Genomic DNA, 22,362 nt, shown 5'->3' with positions numbered 1-22,362 from the left:
CCTCTAAGAGTTTTATAGTGTCTGGCCTTACATTTAGGTCTTTAATCCATTTTGAGTTTATTTTTGTATACAGTGTTAAGGAGTGTTCTAATTTCATTCTTTTACATGTAGCTGTCCAGTTTTCCCAGCACCACTTATTGAAGAGGCTGTCTTTTCTCCATTGTACATTCTTGCCTCCTTTATCAAAATAAGGTGACTATATGTGTGTGGGTTTAATCTCTGGGCTTTCTATGCTGTTCCATTGATCTGTATTTCTATTTTTGTGCCAGTACCATCTGTCTTGATTACTGTAGCTTTGTAGTATAGTCTGAAGTCTGGGAGCCTGATTCCTCCAGCTCCGTTTTTCTTTCTCAAGGTTGCTTTGGCTATTCAGGGTCTTTTGTGTTTCCATACAAATTGTGAAATTTTTTGTTCTAGTTCTGTGAAAAATGCCATTGGTAGTTTGATAGGGATTGCATTGAATATGTAGATTGCTTTGGGTAGTATAGTCATTTTCACAATGTTGATTCTTCCAATCCAAGAACATGGTATATCTCTCCATCTGTTTGTATCGTCTTTAATTTTTCATCAGTGTCTTATAGTTTTCTGCATACAAGTCTTTTGTCTCCTTAGGTAGATTTATTCCTAGATATTTTATTCTTTTTGTTGCAATGGTAAACGGGAGTGTTTCCTTAATTTCTCTTTCAGATTTTTCACCATTAGTGTATAGGAATGCAAGAGATTTCTGTGCATTAATTTTGTATCCTGCTACTTTACCAAATTCGTTGATTAGCTCTAGTAGCTTTCTGGTAACATGTTAGGATTCTCTATGTATAGTATCATGTCATCTGCAAACACTGACAGTTTTACTTCTTCTTTTCCGATTTGGATTCCTTTTATTTCTTTTTCTTCTCTGATTGCTGTGGCGAAAACTTCCAAAACTATGTTGAATAATAGTGGTGAGAGGGCTCAACCTTGTCTTGTTCCTGGTCTTAGAGGAAATGGTTTCAGTTTTTCACCATTGAGAACGATGTTGGCTGTGGGTTTGTCATATATGGCCTTTATTATGTTGAGGTAGGTTCCCTCTATGCCTACTTTCTGGAGAGTTTTTATCATTAATGGGTGTTGAATTTTGTCGAAAGCTTTTTCTGCATCTACTGAGATGATCGTATGGTTTTTAGCCTTCAGTTTGTTAATATGGTGTATCACATTGATTGATTTGCATATATTGAAGAATCCTTGCATTCCTGGGATAGACCCGACTTGATCATGGTGTATGATCCTTTTAATGTGCTGCTGGATTCTGTTTGCTAGTGTTTTGTTGAGGATTTTTGCATGTATGTTCATCAGTAATATTGGCCTGTAGTTTTCTTTTTTTGTGACATCTTTGTCTGCTTTTAGTATCAGTGTGATAGTGGCCTCACAGAATGAGTTTGGGAGTGTTCCTCCCTCTGCTATATTTTCCAAGAGTTTGAGAAGGACAGGTGTTTGCTCTTCTCTGAATGTTTGATAGAATTCACCTGTGAACTCATCTGGTCCTGGGCTTTGGTTTGTTGGCAGATTTTTAATCACAGTTTCAATTTCAGTGCTTGTGATTGGTATGTTTATATTTTCTATTTCTTCCTGGCTCAGCCTCGGAAGGTTGTGCTTTTCTAAGAATTTGTGCATTTCTTCACATTGTCCATTTTACTGGCATATAGTTGCTTGTAGTAATCTCTCATGATCCTTTGTATTTCTACAGTGTCAGTTGTTACTTCTTTTTCATTTCTAATTCTGTTGATTTAAGTCTTCTCCCTTTTTTTCTTGATGAGTCTGGCTAATGGTTTATCAATTTTGTTTATCTTCTCAAAGAACCAGCTTTTAGTTTTGTTGATCTTCGCTATTGTTTCCTTCATTTCTTTTTCATTTATTTCTGATCTGATCTTTATGATTTCTTTCCTTCTGCTAACTTTGGGGTTTTTTGTTCTTCTTTCTCTAATTGCTTTAGGTTTAAGGTTAGGTTGTTTATTTGAGATTTTTCTTGTTTCTTGAGGTAGGCTTGTATTGCTATAAACTTCCCACTTAGAGCTGCTTTTGCTTTTGCTGCATCCCTTAGGTTTGGGGTTGTGTTTTCATCATCATTTGTTTCTAGGTATTTTTTGATTTCTCTTTGTTTTCTTCAGTGATCTCTTGTTTATTTAGTAGCGTACTGTTTAGCCTCCATGTGTTTTTATTTTTTAGTTTTCTTCCTGTAATTGATATCTAGTCTCATAGCATTGTGGTCAGAAAAGATACTTGTTATGATTTCAATTTTCTTAAATTTACCGAGGCTTGATTTGTGACCCAAGATATGATCTAGCCTGGAGAATGTTCCATGAGCACTTGAGAAGAAAGTGTATTCTGTTGTTTTTGGATGGGATGTCCTATAAATATAAATATCACTTAAGTCCATCTTGTCTAATGTGTCATTTAAAGCTTGTGTTTCCTTATTTATTTTCTGTTTGGATCATCTGTCCATTGGTGAAAGTGGGGTGTTAAAGTCCCCTACTATGATTGTTTTACTGTCAATTTCCCCTCTTATGGCTGTTAGCATTTGCCTTATGTATTGAGGTGCTCCTATGCTGGGTGCATAAATATTTACCATTGTTATATCTTCTTCTTGGATTGATCCCTTGATCATTATGTAGTGTCCTTCTCTGTCTCTTGTAATAGTATTTATTTTAAAGTCTATTTTGTCTGATATGAGAATTGCTACTCCAGCTTTCTTCTGATTTCCATTTGCATGGAATTTGTTTTTCCATCCCCTCACTTTCAGTCTGTATGTGTCCCTTGGTCTGAAGTGGGTCTCTTGTAGATAGCATATATATGGGTCTTGTTTTTGTATCCATTCAGCCAGTCTATGTCTTTTGGTTGGAGCATTTAATCCATTTACATTTAAGGTAATTATCGATATGTATGTTACTATTACCATTTTCTTAATTGTTTTGGGTTTGTTTTTGGAGGTTTTTTCCTTCATTTGTGTTTCCTGCCTAGAGAAGTTCCTTTGGCATTTGTTGTAAAGCTGGTTTGGTGGTGCTGAATTCTCTTAACTTTTACTTGTCTGTGAAGGTTTTAATTTCTCTGTCGAATCTGAATGAAATCTTTGCTGGGTAGAGTAATCTTGGTTGTAGGTTTTTTCCTTTCATCATTTTAATTATATTCTGCCACTCCTTTCTGGCTTGCGGAGTTTCTGCTGAAAGATTAGCTGTTAACCTTATGGGGATTCCTTTGTATGTTATTTGTTGCTTTTCCCTTGCTGCTTTTAATATATTTCTTTGTATTTAAATTTTGATACTTTTATTAATATGTGTCTTGGTGTGTTTCTCCTTGGATTTATCCTGTATGGGACTCTCTGCGCTTCCTGGACTTGATTGACTATTGCCTTTCCCATGTTAGGGAAGTTTTCAAGTATAATCTCAAATATTTTCTTAGACCCTTTCTTTTTCTCTTCTGCTTCTGGGACCCCTATAATTCGAATGTTGGTGCGTTTAATGTGGTCCCAGAGGTCTCTGAGACTGTCCTCAATTCTTTTCATTCTTTTTTCTTTATTCTGTTCTGCAGTAGTTATTTCCACTATTTTATCTTTCAGGTCACTTATCCGTTCTTCTGCCTCAGTTATTGTGCTATTGATTCCTTCTAGAGAATTTTTAATTTCATTTATTGTGTTGTTCATCGTTGTTTGTGGGCTCTTTAGTTCCTCTAGGTCCTTGTTAAACGTTTCTTGTATTTTCTTCATTCTATTTCCAAGAGATTGGATCATCTTTACTATCATCATTCTGAATTCTTTTTCAGGAATACTGCCTATTTTCTCTTCATTTGTTTGGTCTGGTGGGTGTTTACCTTGCTCCTTCATGTGCTGCATATTTCTCTGTCTTCTCTTTTTGTTTAACTTACTGTGTTTGGGGTCTCCTTTTTGCAGGTTGCAGGTTTGTAGTTCCCGTTGTTTTTGGTGTCTGTTCCCAGTGGGTGAGGCTGCTTCAGTGGCCTGTGTAAGTTTCCTGGTGGAGGGGACTAGTGCCTGTGTTCTGGTGGGTAGGGGTGGATCTTGTCTTTCTGGTGGGCAGGGCCGCATCCAGTGGTGTGTTTTGTGGTGTCTGTGAACTTAGTATGATTTTAGGCAGCCTCTCTGCTAATGGGTGGGGTTGTGTTCCTGTCTTGCTAGTTGTTTGGCATGAGGCGTCCAGCACTGGAGCTTGCTGGCTGTTGGGTGGAGCTGGGTCTTAGTGTTGAGATGGAAATCTCTGGGAGAGCTCTCGCTGATTGATATTACATGGGGCCAGGAGGTCTCTGATGGTCCAATGTCCTGAACTCGGCTCTCCCACCTCAGAGGCTCAAGCCTGACACCAGGCCAGTGCACCAAGACCCCGTCAGCCACACGGCTGTTGACGAATATGAGAAATATGAGCTCCCTGAACTGTTGAACCAGATTGAGGTGCTGTCTCTGAAGTGTTATTCTTGTGAGCATCTTCCATAATCAACTGTGGCTCTATGTATGTATTTTTAACTTTGTATTCTGAAATAGTTTTAGGCTTAGAGAGCAGCTGCAAAGAGAGCACACCACCACACACCTCATCCAGTTTCCCCCAAAGTTAACTAACTTTGTATTCTGAAATAGTTTTAGTTTTAGAGAGCAGCTGCAAAGAGAGCACACCACCACACACCTCATCCAGTTTCCCCCAAAGTTAACACCCTGAAGAAACAGGATGCAGTTGTCAAAATTGCATGTAGCAGTAACCAAAGCTATAGACTTTCCTGGGTTTCAGTCTTTTCATGAATGTCTTTTTTCTGGTCCTGGATCAGATCCTGCATCTCATATGCCTTTAGCTGTCATGTATCCTTAGTCTCCACTGGTCTCCACAGTTCCCTGAGTCTTTCCTTGTTTTTCATGACCTTGACAACTTTGGAAGAGTACTGGTCAGGTATCTTGGAGATCGTCCTTCAGTTTGGGTCTGTCTGATTTTTTCTCATAGTTGGACAGACAGCATGGACTTTTGGAAGAAGACCACAGGGGTGACGTGATCCTCTTAGCACATGATATCAGAAGACACATGTCATCCCATTACCAGTGATGTTAACCTTGATCTTCTGGTTAAGGTAGTGTCTTCCAGGATTCTCCACTATAAAATAACTATTTTTCTTTTTGTAATCAACGATTATTTGGGGAGAGACATTCTGAGATTTATTAAATACTCCATTTCTCCTTAAATTTTTGCTAATTTTAGCATTCATCCATTGACTTTGCCTTCAAGGTCTGCACTGTGGTGTTATAATGGTGATTTGCCATTTCTCTCATTCTTTCTACCTGTATTAATTAGAATTCTTCTCTAAGGAAGAGTTGTCCCTTCTCCCTCTATTTATTCAATCAATTACTTAGTAACAGTCTCAGTATTTTTAATTCTTTTATTCTTCTTGTGTTATAATCCAATAATATTGTTATTTATTTTGTTGCTTAAATTGTTCTAGATCTGGCCACTGGGAGCTCCTCTGAAAGGTTGGGTTCCTCTGACTTTTAACATACATTTCCTTATACTCTGGCACCTCTGGCTCATTGTGTATTTTCCTGACCCTAGCTCTACAATCAATCACTTCTCCAAGAAGTCTTGATTCTTTTTATTGGAGAATGGTGTTTAGAAACTAAGATCTGAGTGCGAGGTGTGCTCAGTTACCAGGTGTCATTGTTTTAAGACCCTCTCAGCAGTCAGAGCTAGGAAATATATGATGTATACGAATTCATGTGTACACAACATCTATTTCTGTATCTATCTATCTGTATATATGTTAAAAAAAAAAAAAGTTCATACTGAAACCTCCAACTACAACCCCAAAAAACAGGGTTCATTATAGCCTTCCCCACCCACGCTGCTTAACTGTAAGTTTTTTCTCGAGAAACCTGGCTTTCTTTATCTACAATGTATAGTAGTTACTTGTTTAAGGCTGTGTATGTGTGTAACAAATTTACCATCTTGAGCACCGTGATTTCATGCAATTTTTTTTGGTCTCCATACTTATGGTGTCCAGTCAGAACAGTTTCCAAAGTTATTTAGATCAGCTCTTTCTTCCTCATCCCCTTCAGTATCATCATATCACTCATTTGTAATAACATTATATTCATGTATCATGGTCTGTATTTCATCTTGGGTTCCCCTGGAATCCTGGTTGACTTTTTCTAACGGCATATAGTAAAAAAATCACTCTTTGTATTGTACAGTTTTGTAGGTTTTAACAAAAGCATAGATTCATGAATCTAACAATACAGTATCACAGATAGTTCCACCTCCTCAAAAATTCCCTATACTACCCCTTTTGTATTCAACTCCTCTCCCCACCCCTGGCAACCACTTGTCTGTTTTGCATTTCCCATCATGAAATATAAATGTAATCATATATATACTATGTAGTCTTTGAGATCTGGCTTCTTTCAATTAGCAAAATTCATTTAAGATTCATTTATATTGTTGTGAATAAATACTTCATCCCTTTCGTATTACTGAGCAATATTCCTTTGTATGGATGTACCAGAGTGTGTATACCCATTTATCTGCTGGAAGGACATCTGGGTTGTTCTCACTTTTGGGAGATTATGAAAAATATAAGTTTTTTATATAAGCATGGTTTTCAATTCACTTGAGTAAATACTCTAGGAGCAGGATCGTTGGGTTGTATGACAAGTATATATTTAACTTTATAAGAAGTTGCCAAACTGTTTTCCAAAGTAGCTGTACCATTTTGAATTCCAAGCAGGAATACATGAGAATTCTTGTTGCTCTGCATCCTCACCAGAACTTGGCATTTTTAGTTTTTTTGGTTTTGTTTTTGTAATTTTAGTCATTCTAACAGGTGTGCAGTTGTATCATTCTGGATAAAAGTCTTTTACTAGATAGGTGATTTTGCAAATGTTCTCTCCTTATCTGTAGATTGTCTTTTTATTCTCTGAACAGGGCCTTTTCATGGAGTGAAACTTAAATTTTGTTAAATACCAATATATCAATTTTTTCTTTATGGATCATGCTTTTCATGTTGTAATTCTCCAATGTTTTCTTCTAGAAGTTTCAGAGTTTTGTGTTTTACATTTGGATCTATAATACATTTTGAGTTAATTTTTGTATAAGCTATGAATTATACATCGAGGTTCTGTTTTTGCATATGGATGCTAAATTGCTGCAGCCCCATTAGTTGTACTGACTATCCTTACCCCACTGAATTGCCTTACTACCTTTGTAAAAAACCAACTGAATATATTTGTGTGGGTCTATTTTCTGGGCTCTCTGTTTCGTTCTTTGACCCATGTGCTCATCTTTTTGCCAGTATCACACATTATTATTGTAGCTTTATTGTAGGTCTTGAAACCAGGTAGTCTTAGTCTTCCTATTTTGCTCTCTTTCAAAATTGTTTTGGCCAATGTAGTTCCTTTGCCTTTCCATACATATTTTAGAATTGGCTTGTTGATATCTACAAAAAAGCTTGCTGTGATTTAAACTGGGGTTGTGTTTAATCTGTTGACCAATTTAGGAAGAAGTGACATCTTGACAATAGAGTCCTCAAACCCATTAATATGATATCTCTATTCATTTGGCTCTTTGATTTCTTTCAACAATGTTTTGTAGGTTTAGCATGAAAATCATGCACATATTTGGTGAGATTTGTAGGCAGTTTTTTGAGTAATATTTAAATGGTATTTTAAAATTTCATATTCCAATTGTTCACTGGAAGTTTTTTTGTAGGTTCTTTTATGCTTTTCTACATAAATATTATCTTCTGTGAACAGAGACAGTTTAACTTTCTTCCCAGTGTGTATACATTTTATTTATTTTTATTGCCTTACTGTTTCATCTAGGACTTCCAGTACAATGTTGGATATGAGTGGTGAGAATCAACAACACTGTCTAGTTCCTAATATTATTTTACCAAAAGACTGTTTCCCCCTTATTAGGTATATTAGTTGTAGAATTTCTGAAAATACTCTTTATTAGGTTAAAAAACTTCCTTTCTTCTCCTAGTTTGATGGAAGTTATTTTTATTATGAATAAAAGTTGAATTCTGTTAACATGGTAAATTATATTGATGAATTTTCAAATTTAGAATCAGCCTTGTATTCCTGAAATGAAACCCACTTGGTCTTAATATATTATCCTTTTTAGTATACTGATGAATTTATTTACTAATAAACTAATATTTGTTGAGGATTTTATGTCTAGAGTTCGTGAGGGATATTGGCTTATACTTTTTTTGTAATGTCTTATTCTGATTTGTATTAGAGTAATGCTGGTCTAATAAAATGAGTTGAAAGGTGTTCCCTCCTGGGACTTCCCTTGTGGCGCAGTGGATAAGAATCCGCCTGCCAATGCAGGGGACATGGGTTCGATCCCTGGTCTGGGAAGATACCACATGCCATGAAGCAACTAAGCCTGTGCGCCACTACTGAGCCTGCGCTCTAGAGCCCGTGAGCCACAAATACTGAGCCCGCGGGCCTAGAGACCGTGCTCTGCAACAAGAGAAGCCACCATAAGGAGAAGCCCGTGCACCGCAATGAAGAGTAGCCCCCCTTGCCAAAACTAGAGAAAGCCTACGTGCAGCAAGCCAACGCAGCCAAAAAAATAAATCAATAAAATTAAATCTTAAAAAAAAGAAAAGGTGTTCCCTCCTTGCCTTTATTCTGAAAGAAATTATGTAGAATTGATATCATTTCTTCTTAAATGTTTGGTAAAATTTGGCAGTAAAACTCTCTGCATCTGGAGTTTTTTTTGGGAAGGTTTTAAAACTAGGAATTCAATTTCTTTAATAGATATTTATTATTTAGGTTAACTATTTCTTCTTCAGTGAGTCTGATAATTCTTTGGTAATTTATATTTTTCAAAGGATTTACCCATATCATCTAAACTATCAAATCTATTAGAATAGAGTTGTTTGTAGTATTCCCCTTACCCCCTTTTTAAGTTGTAGTGTTGTTTTGTTTTTAGATTAGCTGTTACACAATAATTGTTTGTAGTATTATTCTGTAGCTTATCTTCTGTACAATAATTGTTTGCAGTATCTTTTAGTGTCTTTTGGGTTATGTAACCTCTTTCATTCTTAATATTGATAACTTGTGTTCTTCTCTTTTTCTTCGGTAACCTTGGCTAGAAATTTAGCAGTTTTATTGATCTTTTAAAAAAAAAAACAGCCTTTGGTTTGATTCCTTTTCTCTACAGTCTTTCTGTTTTAAGTTTCATTAATTTCTGCTCCTCATTTTTTTCTTTTTTTCTGGTTCCTTTGGGTTAAGTTTGCTCTTCTTTCCCTAGTTTCTTAAAGTAAAAGCTTACTGATTTGGGACCTTCGTCTTTTCTAATATAAACGTTTAATGCTATGAATTTCCCCTCTCAACGCTACCCTAGGTGGTCCCTAAAATTCTGATATGCTATATATATTTCAAATTTTCCCTTGAGATTTCCTCTTACACCCATGAGTTATTTAAAAGTATGTTATTTAATTTCTATATGTGGAGATTTTCCTGTTGTCTTCCTGTTATTGATTTTATTATGCTCAGAGACTGTAATTTGTATGATTGAAATTTGCTAAGGTTTGTTTTATGGCACAGGATATGGTCTAAATTGCTGAATGTACCAAGTGCCCTTAAGAAGAATGTGTGTTCTGCTATGTGAAGTGAAGTGTTCTGTAACTGTCTCTTAGGTCAGGTTGGTTGAATACTGCTCAGGTCACCTAAACCCCTAACTGATATTTCTACCTACTTGTTCTATCAATTACTGAGAGAAGAGTGTTGAAGGTTCCAACTACAATTGTGGATTTTTCTCTTCCACCTTTTAGTTGTATCAGTTTTTGCTTTATGTATTTTGAAGGTGTGCTGTTAGGTGCATACACATTAAAGATACTTATTTCTTGGAATATGGACTATGCAATATCCTTTGTTATCCTTGATAATATTCCTTATTGTGAAGTTCACATTGCCTGAAATTAATATGGCTACACTAGATTTCTTTTGGTTAATGTTTGCATGGTATATTTTTTCCATCCTTTTACCTATGTCTTTATATTTAAAGTGGGGTTCTTATAGACAGTGTACTGTATGATCTTCCTTTTTTAATCAATCTGACATTTTGTCTTTTAACTGATGTTTATGACGTTTACTTGTATAGTTGGATTAAAATCTACAATCTTGCTAGCTATATTTCATTTGTTCCATCTGTTCTTTATTATTCTCTTTTTCTCCCATTTCTTGGGCTACTGGAGCGTATTTTATGTTTCTATTTTATCTCCTCTATTGACTTATTTATACCTCTTTTTATTTCCTATAGCTGTACTAGGGTTTACAATATACATCTTCAGTTAATTGGAGTTCACCTTCAAATATACACCTCATCATGTGTAAAGACCTACAACAGTATATTTCTTTTTTTTTTTTTTAATTTTTGACCGTTTTTCTCACTTTCCTTTTTTTTTTTTTTTTTTTTTTTTTAATTTTTGACCGTTTTTCTCACTTTCCTTTTTTTTTTTTTTATTTTTTTTTATTTTTTTTTAAATTAGAGGACAGGGGTAGCAGAGGAGATATCAATTTTTTTTTTTTTTTAATTTATTTTTGGCTGTGTTGGGTCTCCGGTTCGTGCGAGGGCTTTCTGTAGTTGCGGCAAGCGGGGGCCACTCTTCATCGCGGTGCGGGGACCGCTCTTCATCGCGGTGCGCGGGCCTTTCACTATCGCGGCCCCTCCCGTTGCGGGGCACAGGCTCCAGACGCGCAGGCTCAGCAGTTGTGGCTCACGGGCACAGCCGCTCCGCGGCATGTGGGATCCTCCCAGACCAGGGCTCGAACCCGTGTCCCCTGCACTAGCAGGCAGACTCTCAACCACTGCGCCACCAGGGAAGCCCATACAACAGTATATTTCTAATCCCTCCGCCGTCATTTTATTTTTACATATGCTATAAACACAAAAGTCATTGCCACTATTTTTGCTTTAGAAAGCCAATTATCTTTTGGGGCAAGTAAGAAGAGGGAAAACACCCAGACCTTGGTTTCTAATATCATTCTCCAAAAAAAGGAACCAACGTTCCTCAGAGAAATATCTGATTCCAGGACTGGGGCAGGAAATACATAAGATGAGCCTGGAGCATTCTGTAGTAACCAGAAAATAAAATAGTAACCCCCCACTTTCCTCCCTGTCAAAATATCCCCACAAAGACGAGGGTACATAAAAGGGGCACAGGAACCATTTGAACAGTCCTCAACAGCTAAAGCTGGAAAAATTTGAGCAACAGAATAAACTAGTATTGGTATTGATAGAATCATATATTAACAGAATTTAGTATTATTATAACCCAAAGTATAAAATAAATGTCCATGAGTCCATATTAATATTCACTATAAATAAATGATTAAATAAATGAGAGAGAACAGATAAGTCACCTGTGCAGAAGAACTCCAAATAATGTATGTAGATAGTCTGCCTTCAAGGAGGTAGGAGAATAACCCCCACTACTCCTTAGGTGTGGACCTTGCACAGTGACTTCCTTCCAAAGAGGACAGTATGGGAAGGGGGAAAAGAGTAGCCAGTGAAATACTACACCAGCAAGATGACCAAAGTGATCAACAGTCATGTTGCTAGTATGTACCCTTGATATAATGTGATGAAAATGGCACTTTAGTTCCACAGCCTTCCTCCCCCAAACACATAACACCGGTCTAATCACGAGGAAACCATCAGAAAAACCACAATTTAGGAACACTCTACAACATATCTGACCAATATTCAGAACTGTCAAGGTCATTAAAGTAAAGTCTTAGAGAAACTATCACAGCCAAGAAGAGCCTAAAGAGACATGACTACTAAATGCAATGTTGTATTCCTGGATTGGATTCCAGAACAGAAAAAGACATGGGGTTAACAACTAAGGGTATCCTAATAAAGTGTAGACTTTAGTTAATAATAATGTATCAATATTGATTCATTAGTTGTAACAAATGTACCACACTAATGTAAGATGTTAATAACAGGAAAAATTGGGTGTGCAGCATATGGGAACTTTCTGTACTACCTTTGCAATCTTTGTATAAATTTAAAACTGTTCTAAAATTAAAGTTTATCAAATGAAGGACAAAATGGATTTTATTTTATCTTCATTTATTCCATTTCCATTGTTCTTTATTTCTTTGTATAGACCCAAGAGCTTGCTGGTAGCATATTCCTTCTTCGAAAGGAAATCCTTTAACATTTCTTGTAGAGTATGTCTGCTGGCAATAAATTCCCACAATTTTCTTTTGAGAATGTTTTTATTTCTCTTTCATTTCTTGAAAGATATTTTTGCTGGGTACAGAATTCTAGGTTGAAAGTTTTTTGGTTTTTGTTTTAATTTCAGCACTTTAGATTACTCCACTGTTTTGTAGCTTGCATAGTTTCTGAAAAGAAGTATGGTATAAATTCTTATCTTCATTCTTCTATATATTTATCTGTCTCTTTTCCCTGGTTGCCTTTAAGATTTTCCTCCTTGTCTTCTGCTTTTAGCAGTCTGAGTGTGTGTGTGTTTGATGTTGGTTATTATTTCTTCAAACACATTTCTTCTGCTCTGTTCTCTCTCTCTTCTCTTTTTGAAATTCTAGTTATAAACATGTTAAATCATCTGAAAAAGCCCCACAAATATTAGAGGCTTTGTTCTGTTTTTTTTTTGTTTTGACTCTTCTCTTTATATTTCAGTTTGGGTAATTCTTACTGACCTGAAGACCTGTAGCAGGTCTTTCCTCCTGCTAGGCCTTTAGTGCAGAGTTTGAGTTAATTTAATTAAGAACTGGGCTGGGTCTGAGCTTCAATGTTGCTATGGTTACCCCTCAGTGTATCCACCACAGGCCTCAAATCCCTCTGGTGGGAATGGAAGATTGGTTGGCTGGAGGTTTTTTGTTTATTTGTTTTTTCCCCAAAGACTGCTCATTCTCAGTTTTAAGCCTTCCCCTTTGTGCTATGCCTCAGGCTGCAGCCTTCTCAGGAATTCTGCCATGTTCATGACATTGTTCCTGCTCCTTCACCATGGGCTGAGAGAGTTTTCCGTTTCCATTTCCCCAGATACAATGGGAATTCACCAGTGCCTAAGGATGACCGTTTATGTCGTTCATCTCCTCACAGATTAAGACTTCTGTTCCATAGGAGTGAAAGGGGAGAAGGACCCAGGTAAAACTTTTTGCCCCTACTGCAGTGGCTGCTCTTCCCCTCTCTTCCCGTTGTACACCACAAAGGAGACTTTTTCAGGACATTCTCAATTTTTTCTGTGAGCACCCAGTGGGGTTCATGGAGAAAAAGCCTGCAAGAGGGCTTAAGACTCTCCCTACATAGCAGTCCCAGGGGTTTTACAGAGTCCTGCCAGTGAACACTTGGCCTCCAGCAATTCACCAATCACCCTAGCTTAACTCTTATTATCTGTGTCTTGCCCAGATAAAGTCATTGCTCCAATGTCCTCTCCCTGCAGTATCTGTCTCTCCCTAGAGTCTGGGCCAGTTGGTTGCCCTGAAATCTCAGCACTACAATGTGTTCAAGGAAAACTATGAAATTGTTTGCCCAACATTTTTTCAGTGCTAGGCTGGAAGCAACGGTTTCCACTTTTCTATATCTCCGAATGAAAAAGCACTTTGTTTTTGACTTAAAGGGTTTTGGTTCTGGCTCTCTTTTGTGCTACCTTGGACCAGTACTAACCTTCCCTTGGTTTCCTTATCTTACCTGCCAAGATCACTGTTTGAGAATCAAATGATACAATGCATATAAAGATGTTTGGGAATCTATAAATCATTATACAATGTAGAATTATTATCTAAAGCCTGATAGCATTACTTTCCCTTAGCAAACAATCAAATGGCCAGTTTAGCAGCTGCATAGTAGAAAAGACCACCTGACACATCACATTGATTGTTAGTAGTCAAACAGTTGCTAAAATCAGAATGGTCTTAAAACTTGCATATATATTCTAACTTTTTTCTATAGAAAGCTAAGGGGGATAGACATATTTTCCTCTTCTTATAAACACAGGATTCAAAAGCAAATGAGGCTGGAACATTGTTAAGGGCTGGGGTGGGCAGACCTGTATTCTTATAAGAGTTAAACGGGAAGGTTATTTCAGAAGGAATAAACAAAGATTATGAGAACAACTCATCCAAGTTTTTATGCATTCTTTCCTAGTCTACAATAGTTCTCTTTGGTATGTAGAATTTTCTAACAAATAATTTAGTGTTTCTCTTACAGAAAAGTATGTGCAAAAATTACTGAAAGTATGCAGAGCACAGAGAAGAAGTACTTAAGTCAGGTTTAATTTATCAAATTGAGGATGAGACCTCTAAGCAAAGATTCCAGTTTGGTAAATTAAAATTAACATAATAACTTCTCCATATTTAGCTTTAATTTTAAATAACCATTAGGTAGATTTCCTGTTTTTTCATAATCTGATTTCTGTGTATTTAAAATAGACTTGTCTCTTCAAATGCTAATTTCAAATAGAAATACTCATTAGGAAAAGGTCTAGAGTCTATGGAAGTACAGTAAATTGCAAAGGAGAATATACACTATGTATAAAATACACGTTTTAAAGAATGAAATTGAAGAAAAGTTTAACATACCAGTGGAGGCATCATGCCCTTGCTTGAAGGGGGGATGACAACTCGAAGATCTGGTTTTCGACTGTTCATTCCAAGACTGCCACCACCTGGAGGAGGGGGAGACTTTGTAGGCATAACTTTGCCTAAACTATTTGCACCAGTAGTTCCAATCAAATTTGGAGAAGCTCTTGAGTTTACAAATCCATTCCCTGGAAAAAAGAAATATCATTCATTAACATGAAACGAGTCATTAAAATTCTTTGGTACAAATATGATGCAAGTTTTCCCCAGTCCCAGTTTCAAGTGAATTTTATAATAAAACTCATGAATATCTAACCATGTCATCTTTGAATACTTTAAAAATAAGCAAAGAGAGTGAAGCAAGTCTGAAATACATATAAAGTTTAAGACTAATGCTACTTGTTTCCAGTCTTACTGCTTGGACCTGCTGACAGAAACTTAAAACACAAAATATGTTTCTAATGGGGCATCTCCTACTGGGGACCAAGATAATGGGGATATATAAGAAGATGCCTGAGACCAGCCTATTCATTCATTCTCGCGACAACAAAGGCACTCCTACTAAGTTCTGGGCACAGAACTAGGTATCAGGGCATCTCCTTAACTGAAGCTTATTTAGCACTCAGCTCTAATGCCTTATTTTCACCAAGTACTTCTTCCTTATAGCTCTACCTGTACCTGTTCTGTTCTTTAGCTGCCATTAAGGTCTTCTTTAAGTATCTGTGATTTATCTGACTTCAATCAACTAATTCTTACTTTTTAACTTTCCCTAAAGAATTGTCTATCTTTCTTAGAGAGGAAATAAGGAAAAAGATACAGTGTGGTATATGTTCTATTGTATATACACAGTACATTTGGGCACCAGTTGAGATAGAAAATTAATGTAAGAGATCATCCCTATTTTCATGGATACTGCAGTCATTCTAGTCCTCCTCACGTGTAGCCATGTGGTTTGGGTGGGCCTGACTCCACTTCAATCCCCCTTGCCACAGACTGGCTTGTTGATGGGCATTTGACTTAGGCCCAAGCCAATGAGTATACGGCATTCTCCCTCACCACAGTGATCAGAACCTAGGTAAAGCAGTTGCTATATGGTAGTGAGAAAGGCTCCTTCCTGCATTCCTCCAAATGTGACTGGGGAAGCATTTTATTCTCAAGCCATTTTGAGACTCAGAAGAAAGTCAGAATGAGAAAAAAGCTGACAGAGAAAGGAGAACTGAAAATAAATGAAGTAAAAGCCCTACCATGCTTACCGTCTATACCACTTCCGGCTCTTTTCAGTTACATATAAGTTAGTAAATACCCTATACTATTTAAGCCTAATTGAGGTGGTTTTCTGTCAGTTGCAACTGAGAGTATCCTATTACTATTCATCAGCTTACAGTTCAATGGTGGAGATAATGTCACAAATCAAAAACAAAGTAAAGTAACAATATACGGGAACACAAATGTTCATTTATAAAATAGAGGCTACATATACTATTTTGATTTCTAAGTAAATCTTAAATAAAGCAGGTGAGAACAGAAAACGTTAACTACATGATATATTTTTAAAATATTCTGTGAAAATTTAATTACTAAATTTAAGATGTAGTGTTAACTGCCCATAAAAAATACAGCATAGGTCACTCTACTATTCCATATTTTAAAAATAATCATCAGCTTTATAATAATCAAAACATAAAAAATTAAGTTTACCATGTATATGGTGTACTTTTAGCAACAGAGACTTAATTCCATGAATGTTTTACTATTATTCTATTTTGAATAGTGCTTAGTATCTAACTCTACTCTATTACAGTATATAGATGTTAATTTAAGGGCACCGAATAGAAGAAAACTTTGTTGGCTTAAGAATTCCATTCCTAGTGTTTATTACAAGCTAACCAAAAACAAAATATTCAGAATAGTGAACTAGAAGTTCCTGGAGGGCTGAAGAGGCCTCTTGAATTCTCTGGGTGGGACTCAGCATTCACACATCAATAGTAGCAACCATCTAAAATCAGACAACACAGAACTACCTTTACAATTTAGAAATAAACTTTTAAATGTCTATTAGGTGTAGAGCACTATGCAGTGAGGAGATTATAGGAAGGGATTAAAAAAAAAAAACCCTACGTGGTCTTCAAGCAGCTTTTCACCTAGTTAGCAAGAACAGGCATACACCACAGAGACACGAAGATGTCAAAGTTATACTTAAGATATGGGCAACACAATGAAATGTAACCACACAAAATTTACAAGGAAATAGAAAGCAAAGCACTGATACAGGCATGTGGGCTTTTAATTAGGGAAGACTTTGTGGGATCAACTATTTAAGCAGTCTGAAAGGGCAAAAGATGACAGAAGGCAGGCATTATGAATAAATGTGAGAAAAATACACTAAAGTATGAATGAACAAAGTGTGACTAAGGAAAGGTGGGGCAGATAAGCACAGAGTCCATGGCTTCAGCGACTGTCACAAGGAAAGGGCAGTTGTATTTATTCTGTTCTTTTCCTTCCAGTATAAAGCAAAAAAGACAACTTTAGAATCCTCCAAAAAGGACTTCCCTGGTGGCGCAGTGGTTAAGAATCTGCCTGCCAATGCAGCGAACATGGGTTTGAGCCCTGGTCCAGGAAGATCCCACAGGCCGCGGAGCAACTAAGCCCGTGCGCCACAACTACTGAGCCTGCGCTCTAGAGCCCATGAGCCACAACTACTGAGCCCATGAGCCACAACTACTGAGCCCATGTGCCACAACTACTGAAGCCCGTGTGCCCAGAGCCCATGCTCCGCAACAAGAGAAGCCACCGCAAGGAGAAGCCCATGCAGCGCAACAAAGAGTAGCCCCCGCTCACTGCAACTAGAGAAAGCCCACGCGCAGCAACGAAGACCCAATGCAGCCAGAAATCAATAAATTAAAAAAAAAAAAAAGAATCCTCCAAAAATAAACAGACACCAGATATTACAAATATATATACATGTCTGTGTTAAATACATGCAGGGACTAACCAAAACTGAGTATCTGCTGTGTGCTTAACACTGGCCTAAAACCTTCCTAAAATCTCACCCTGAGAAGACTATCCTAAAAAGTGAAATGTAGTACAATGAGTACTGCAATGAGTTAATGACAAAAACCAATTATGTACTGCACATATTTTTTAGTTTAAGAGCTTTTGTATTGGGTTATCAGATCATTTTAATTCTATGGAAGTTTCTTGACTGGAAGAGAAATATTTAAACCCACTAAAATCCATGTAGTGTTTGGCAGTTTATAAAACATTCTCAGGAACAAAATATATAATGAATAGGGTCAACTGATGAGTAGATATGTAAATTCTAAAATTAAAAAATATAACTAGAAAGAGATTAAGTTCTTGAAGTTCTGCTGAAGGAAATTAATGCTTCAGTATATTTGCTTATATTAGAGTTTGAAAAGATATGTTATTTAGGTGATTTATATGAGAAACTAAAAATTAATGTTTTGCTAATGTGATATAATCAACTTTGTTGGATCCTAACCAGAACATTTTCAAGGGACAAAGAAAACAGAGAAGTGAGGTGCAGCACTTAGGAACTGGCCTGCATCTCTTCAGCACTTGTCATTCAGAATGTTGGGATTCCAGATGATCAGTGCTTCTTTCCCCCTCCAAGTTACTCTCACCCAATTCCTCTTGCTTTCTCCAAAACTTTTACCAAGTGACCTACCATTTTTAATTCATTATGTGATTTAATTTTGTTGTGGGGACTGATACTTCAGTTAACCTTATGAGGTTATTTCCTGCATTCTGCTTCCATTATCTTGAAGGGGTATGTATTAAATCTGGGCTGAATCTCCTTTCCACACCCCAGAAAGCAATTTCCTGCACTCTGTTAAGCTCCAGAAAGCAGTGCTGTTAAAAAAACAAGCTCTGCACTAGGCCATCCCCTGTGGAGCAGAGCTCATCCATGAATTGGGCAGAGGTAACTGCTAAGCAAGTCATCTGGATATAAAATGCTCATCAAATAATTTTATACAAAAACCTGAAGGTTTAACAGAAACCAGTAGAATGTAAGTGCAAATTAAAAATGCTTCTCTTAAATAATGGCATGAATATATGTTCTTAATTTCTCTGATAATATATAGAAGATTCTTATTTACTTGATTTGCACTCAAATCTGAAGGATAAAGCAGTATTTCCTCTCAAATACATTATAAGATGATGCAAAGGTGTAATTTAGAAAAACGCATTACCAAGAAGCACTAATGTGCTTTTCCCATGTGGAATCTATGATGCTTTTCAGCTAGATGTGGTACCATAGTAACCCATGAGAATCAAATTACAAGAATGAAAGGGGACCTAAAAGCACGATATTTCTGAGTATAAAGTCAGAGTCTGCAGCAGACGATTACAGGATGATGTAAGAGTTTGGTAACTTGCCAGACTGAAACAAGATAATCTTATATGCACCATTTGTTATTTTGTGGAGTGTAGTGATATACTGCCTAATGTGTGCCTTCTTACCTCCTGTTCATTTTTTATGACAAAAATGAAGACATTGTTGGGATAGACTTTTGAGGTATATACTTTAAGGATATAACTCATCTTGTCACAGCCTACAAATTTAGGAATAAAGTACTGATTCTAAATGAATAAACCCAATTTAATGTGACTTTTGTTAAAATGTGTTTTCAAGCTTTATGATAACTTATGCCCTGACACAAATGTGACAAAAATGCTTTCGAGCAAACTGCATACTAATGCTTCCAGAAACTTGACAAAGCTGATCTTAATTATGGTCCTACAGCTCTAAGGCAAGTCATTCAATTATATCAATCTGGCTTCTATTTCAGAATATCGTATCATCTGAAATACTGCACTGAAGTGGCTGGAAAGCACTCCCATGTTCTTAATACTACTCTTTTAGGGTTATTACTATGAATCTATTTGAGAAGTTGAACTGACATGCAGAGGATTTTGAAAATCTCAAGAGATTCTGAAAAATTCATCCAAAGCAAGGTTCAAGAATTAATTTTATCATATTTGACAATTTTTTCATAAAATCTGACAAACTTTCAGCTGATTATTCAATAAATAGGTAAATAAATAAAAATATACTTTAAAAGTCTATAAAATTATGTCATTTGTATAAAGAAGTGAATGAGGTTTCTAAAATTTAAAGACCATGGGTTTTAAAATCACTGATGACATATTTACTTGACTCAGTGAAAATTCCTATATGATGAACAATATGGATTCTGTCCATTAGAAACTTAAGATCTAAAACAGTCATGAGATCCTGGTTCTTCTGTACTCCCTCCCTCTCAATCTTTCCTAGGTACACAGCCCCAAAGAGCCCCATGTCTCCTTCTCTTTCAGAGACTTCATGTATCCCCATGGCTTCAACCACTGCCTCAGTATGACTCTTAAATCTGTAGTTCTGCTTTGTGTCTCCTAATTTCCAGTCCACATGCAACTATCTGGTGGGCACTGTTCCCCAGATATGCTGCTGTCATTTCAAACTCAACCTGTTTTAAACACCTGTACTACTGTCATCCTCCATCGCTTCCATCCCCACTTTCACAGAGCTATCAAGCTTTTCTTTCTTTATAATGCCTTTCTCCTTACCCATCTCTTCTTTTTAACTGCCACTGCCTCTGCTATAATGCAAATCCTTATTACCTTCACTCAACCCATATCAACTCCAAGAGCTTGTTGAGCTCTTTCTAGTCCAGTGTATTTTTTTCTCTTTCTCAACATGTTTTAAAAAAAGTGAAACTGCTGGATTTGGGCAATTTTACATTATGCTTGATCTTTGAAAAGAGGCCCAAAGTTAAAAAGAGTTCTCAAAGTCATCTAAGTTACAGTATTATCTGAGTATTAAATGTAAATTCTCAGTAGAGAAATTTACCTAGTAAACCATAAGCAATAAGCAGATTGCCTCCATGAAAGATATATACAATTTACAATACATACAAAACTAGCAGGTTTTATTTGGACAATAACATAGATAAAATACAAAAAATCACTTTACAAGGAAAAAAACAAATGAATGCTCTAATTTACTATAATAATTTTATGACTATAGATGTACCATATCAATATAGCATCACAGAAAGTTCAGAAACTAGAAAACAGGAGGGAAAACACATAGTTCCACTATTCTAACATAACTATTATAATCATTTTAGATTTCTTCTCCTTTTTTCTTCCATGTGTATATTTTTTGCATAGTTTTAATTCACAACTAAAAATTCGAATTCAGTTGAAATTTCTAATTTACTTAATTTTTATACTGTTGAATATGTTGATATTTTCCTATTATTCCCTACTATAAATAAAGTTGCAATGAACATTTGCATAGTCTGATTGATTTCTTTAGGAGAGATTCCTAGAAATGGGATTACTAGGCTTAGAGGAAAACAGGTTATTATGACTACTGAAACATCTTGTCAAAAACTTTCCAGAACGACTGTTACTAATTTCCAATGCCACAAACACATAACCAGATCATCAGTTTCACCCACCTTCATCAGCTTTCCATGTCACAATAAAAAGTGGTAATAGTTGGCAATTACTAGCTGGGGCTGTTTTTTTTTTTTTGCATTTTTATTTGAATCTCATGATTACTATCAACGAGGAACATGCTTTTCAATTTTTAAAATACTAGTTGGGTTTCTTTTTTGAATTGTACATTCAAGTACATTAAATGCCTATTCATTTATCAAATATTCCCCTAGATGTGGCCTGTATTTTATTTCACTTTTTCTCTTAAGAATGAGAAAAATCTATTATCTCACATAAGACTTGGGGAAAAGTGGTTGCAGGCTCAGTGCCTTCAACAGCTCAACACAGAGGACCCACAGTCTTTCTAGCTTTCCACTTTGCCATCCTCAGCTTGTTGGCCTGTCCTTTTATACTGACTCGCTTCATGATCTCAAGATGAAGCTGCATATCTAGCTGCCAATGCAGACAATAATGTTCAAAGATTCAAAAGGCTGCCAAATCTTTGTGAGTGTGAATGTATGTGTGTGTGAACTTTTTTCTCTCTAAATTTCAGAATTAATAGTATAACTACAATGTACATTACATGCTCATAGTTTTAAAAGTGCCTCCACATTTGTGATTATAATTACTTTTTTATATCAAAGTATTATATTTATTTTAAAAACTTTTAATATAATACATATACAGAAAGGTGTACAAAACAAAAACTTAAAAGATCAAGGATTTATCATATGAACCATGTAACCACAGAACCCCAAAGAATATTGCTAGTTTCTATAATTGGGCCCCCAAAATACTCCTATTGCTCCACCTACCAAAGTGGCATATATCATGACTTTTACAGTAACTTCGTGTTTTTCTTTATAGTTTTACCATCTACCTACACAGACATCCTTAAAACTATAGTTTTGCTTGCCTGCTTTTCAAACTTTATGTAGATAGAATCATTTAGTATTTGCATCTCTCTTCTTTCATTTGTATTAGCTTGGTGAAATTCATCCATGTTGTTGATTACTGCTATAGTTCCTTCATTTTCATTGCAGTACAGTATTACTTCATGTAAAGGTACTATCACATATTCATCCACTCTACTACTGACAGAAATCTGAATTATTTCTAGATGCTGGCTGTAACAAATAATGCCATGCACATTCTTTTACATATCTCTTGGTGCTCATGGTGCATATATGCATTTCCCTATTATATAAGTATGAGTGAAAATGCTGGGTCATGGAATACACATATTTACAACTTTAGTAGATAATGTCAAAATGATTGCACCAATTTGTACTGCCATCATCGGTGTATGAGAGTTTGGG

At 36.2% G+C, this 22,362-nt stretch overlaps 1 protein-coding gene across 11 annotated transcripts in view; it reads right to left on the bottom strand.

Moving 5' to 3' along the window:
* The window catches only part of MEF2A (myocyte enhancer factor 2A), a 165,865-nt gene that overhangs the window by 15,711 nt on the left and 127,792 nt on the right, over positions 1-22,362 (bottom strand). For 8 of the 11 annotated variants that reach the window (XM_036842217.1, XM_036842209.1, XM_036842216.1 and 5 more), the window contains one exon: positions 14,576-14,763. In XM_036842217.1, coding sequence (XP_036698112.1) covers positions 14,576-14,763 — 188 coding nt within the window. The remainder of the gene's footprint in view (positions 1-14,575; positions 14,764-22,362) is intronic. The other 3 variants (XM_036842218.1, XM_036842220.1, XM_036842219.1) reach the window with 1 other exon arrangement.

The sequence above is a fragment of the Balaenoptera musculus genome, chromosome 2 (assembly GCF_009873245.2).
Source record: "Balaenoptera musculus isolate JJ_BM4_2016_0621 chromosome 2, mBalMus1.pri.v3, whole genome shotgun sequence".
Classification (NCBI taxonomy): domain Eukaryota; kingdom Metazoa; phylum Chordata; class Mammalia; order Artiodactyla; family Balaenopteridae; genus Balaenoptera; species Balaenoptera musculus.
Note: the sequence above shows the minus strand (reverse complement) of the source record. Positions and strands in the feature narration are given on the sequence as shown.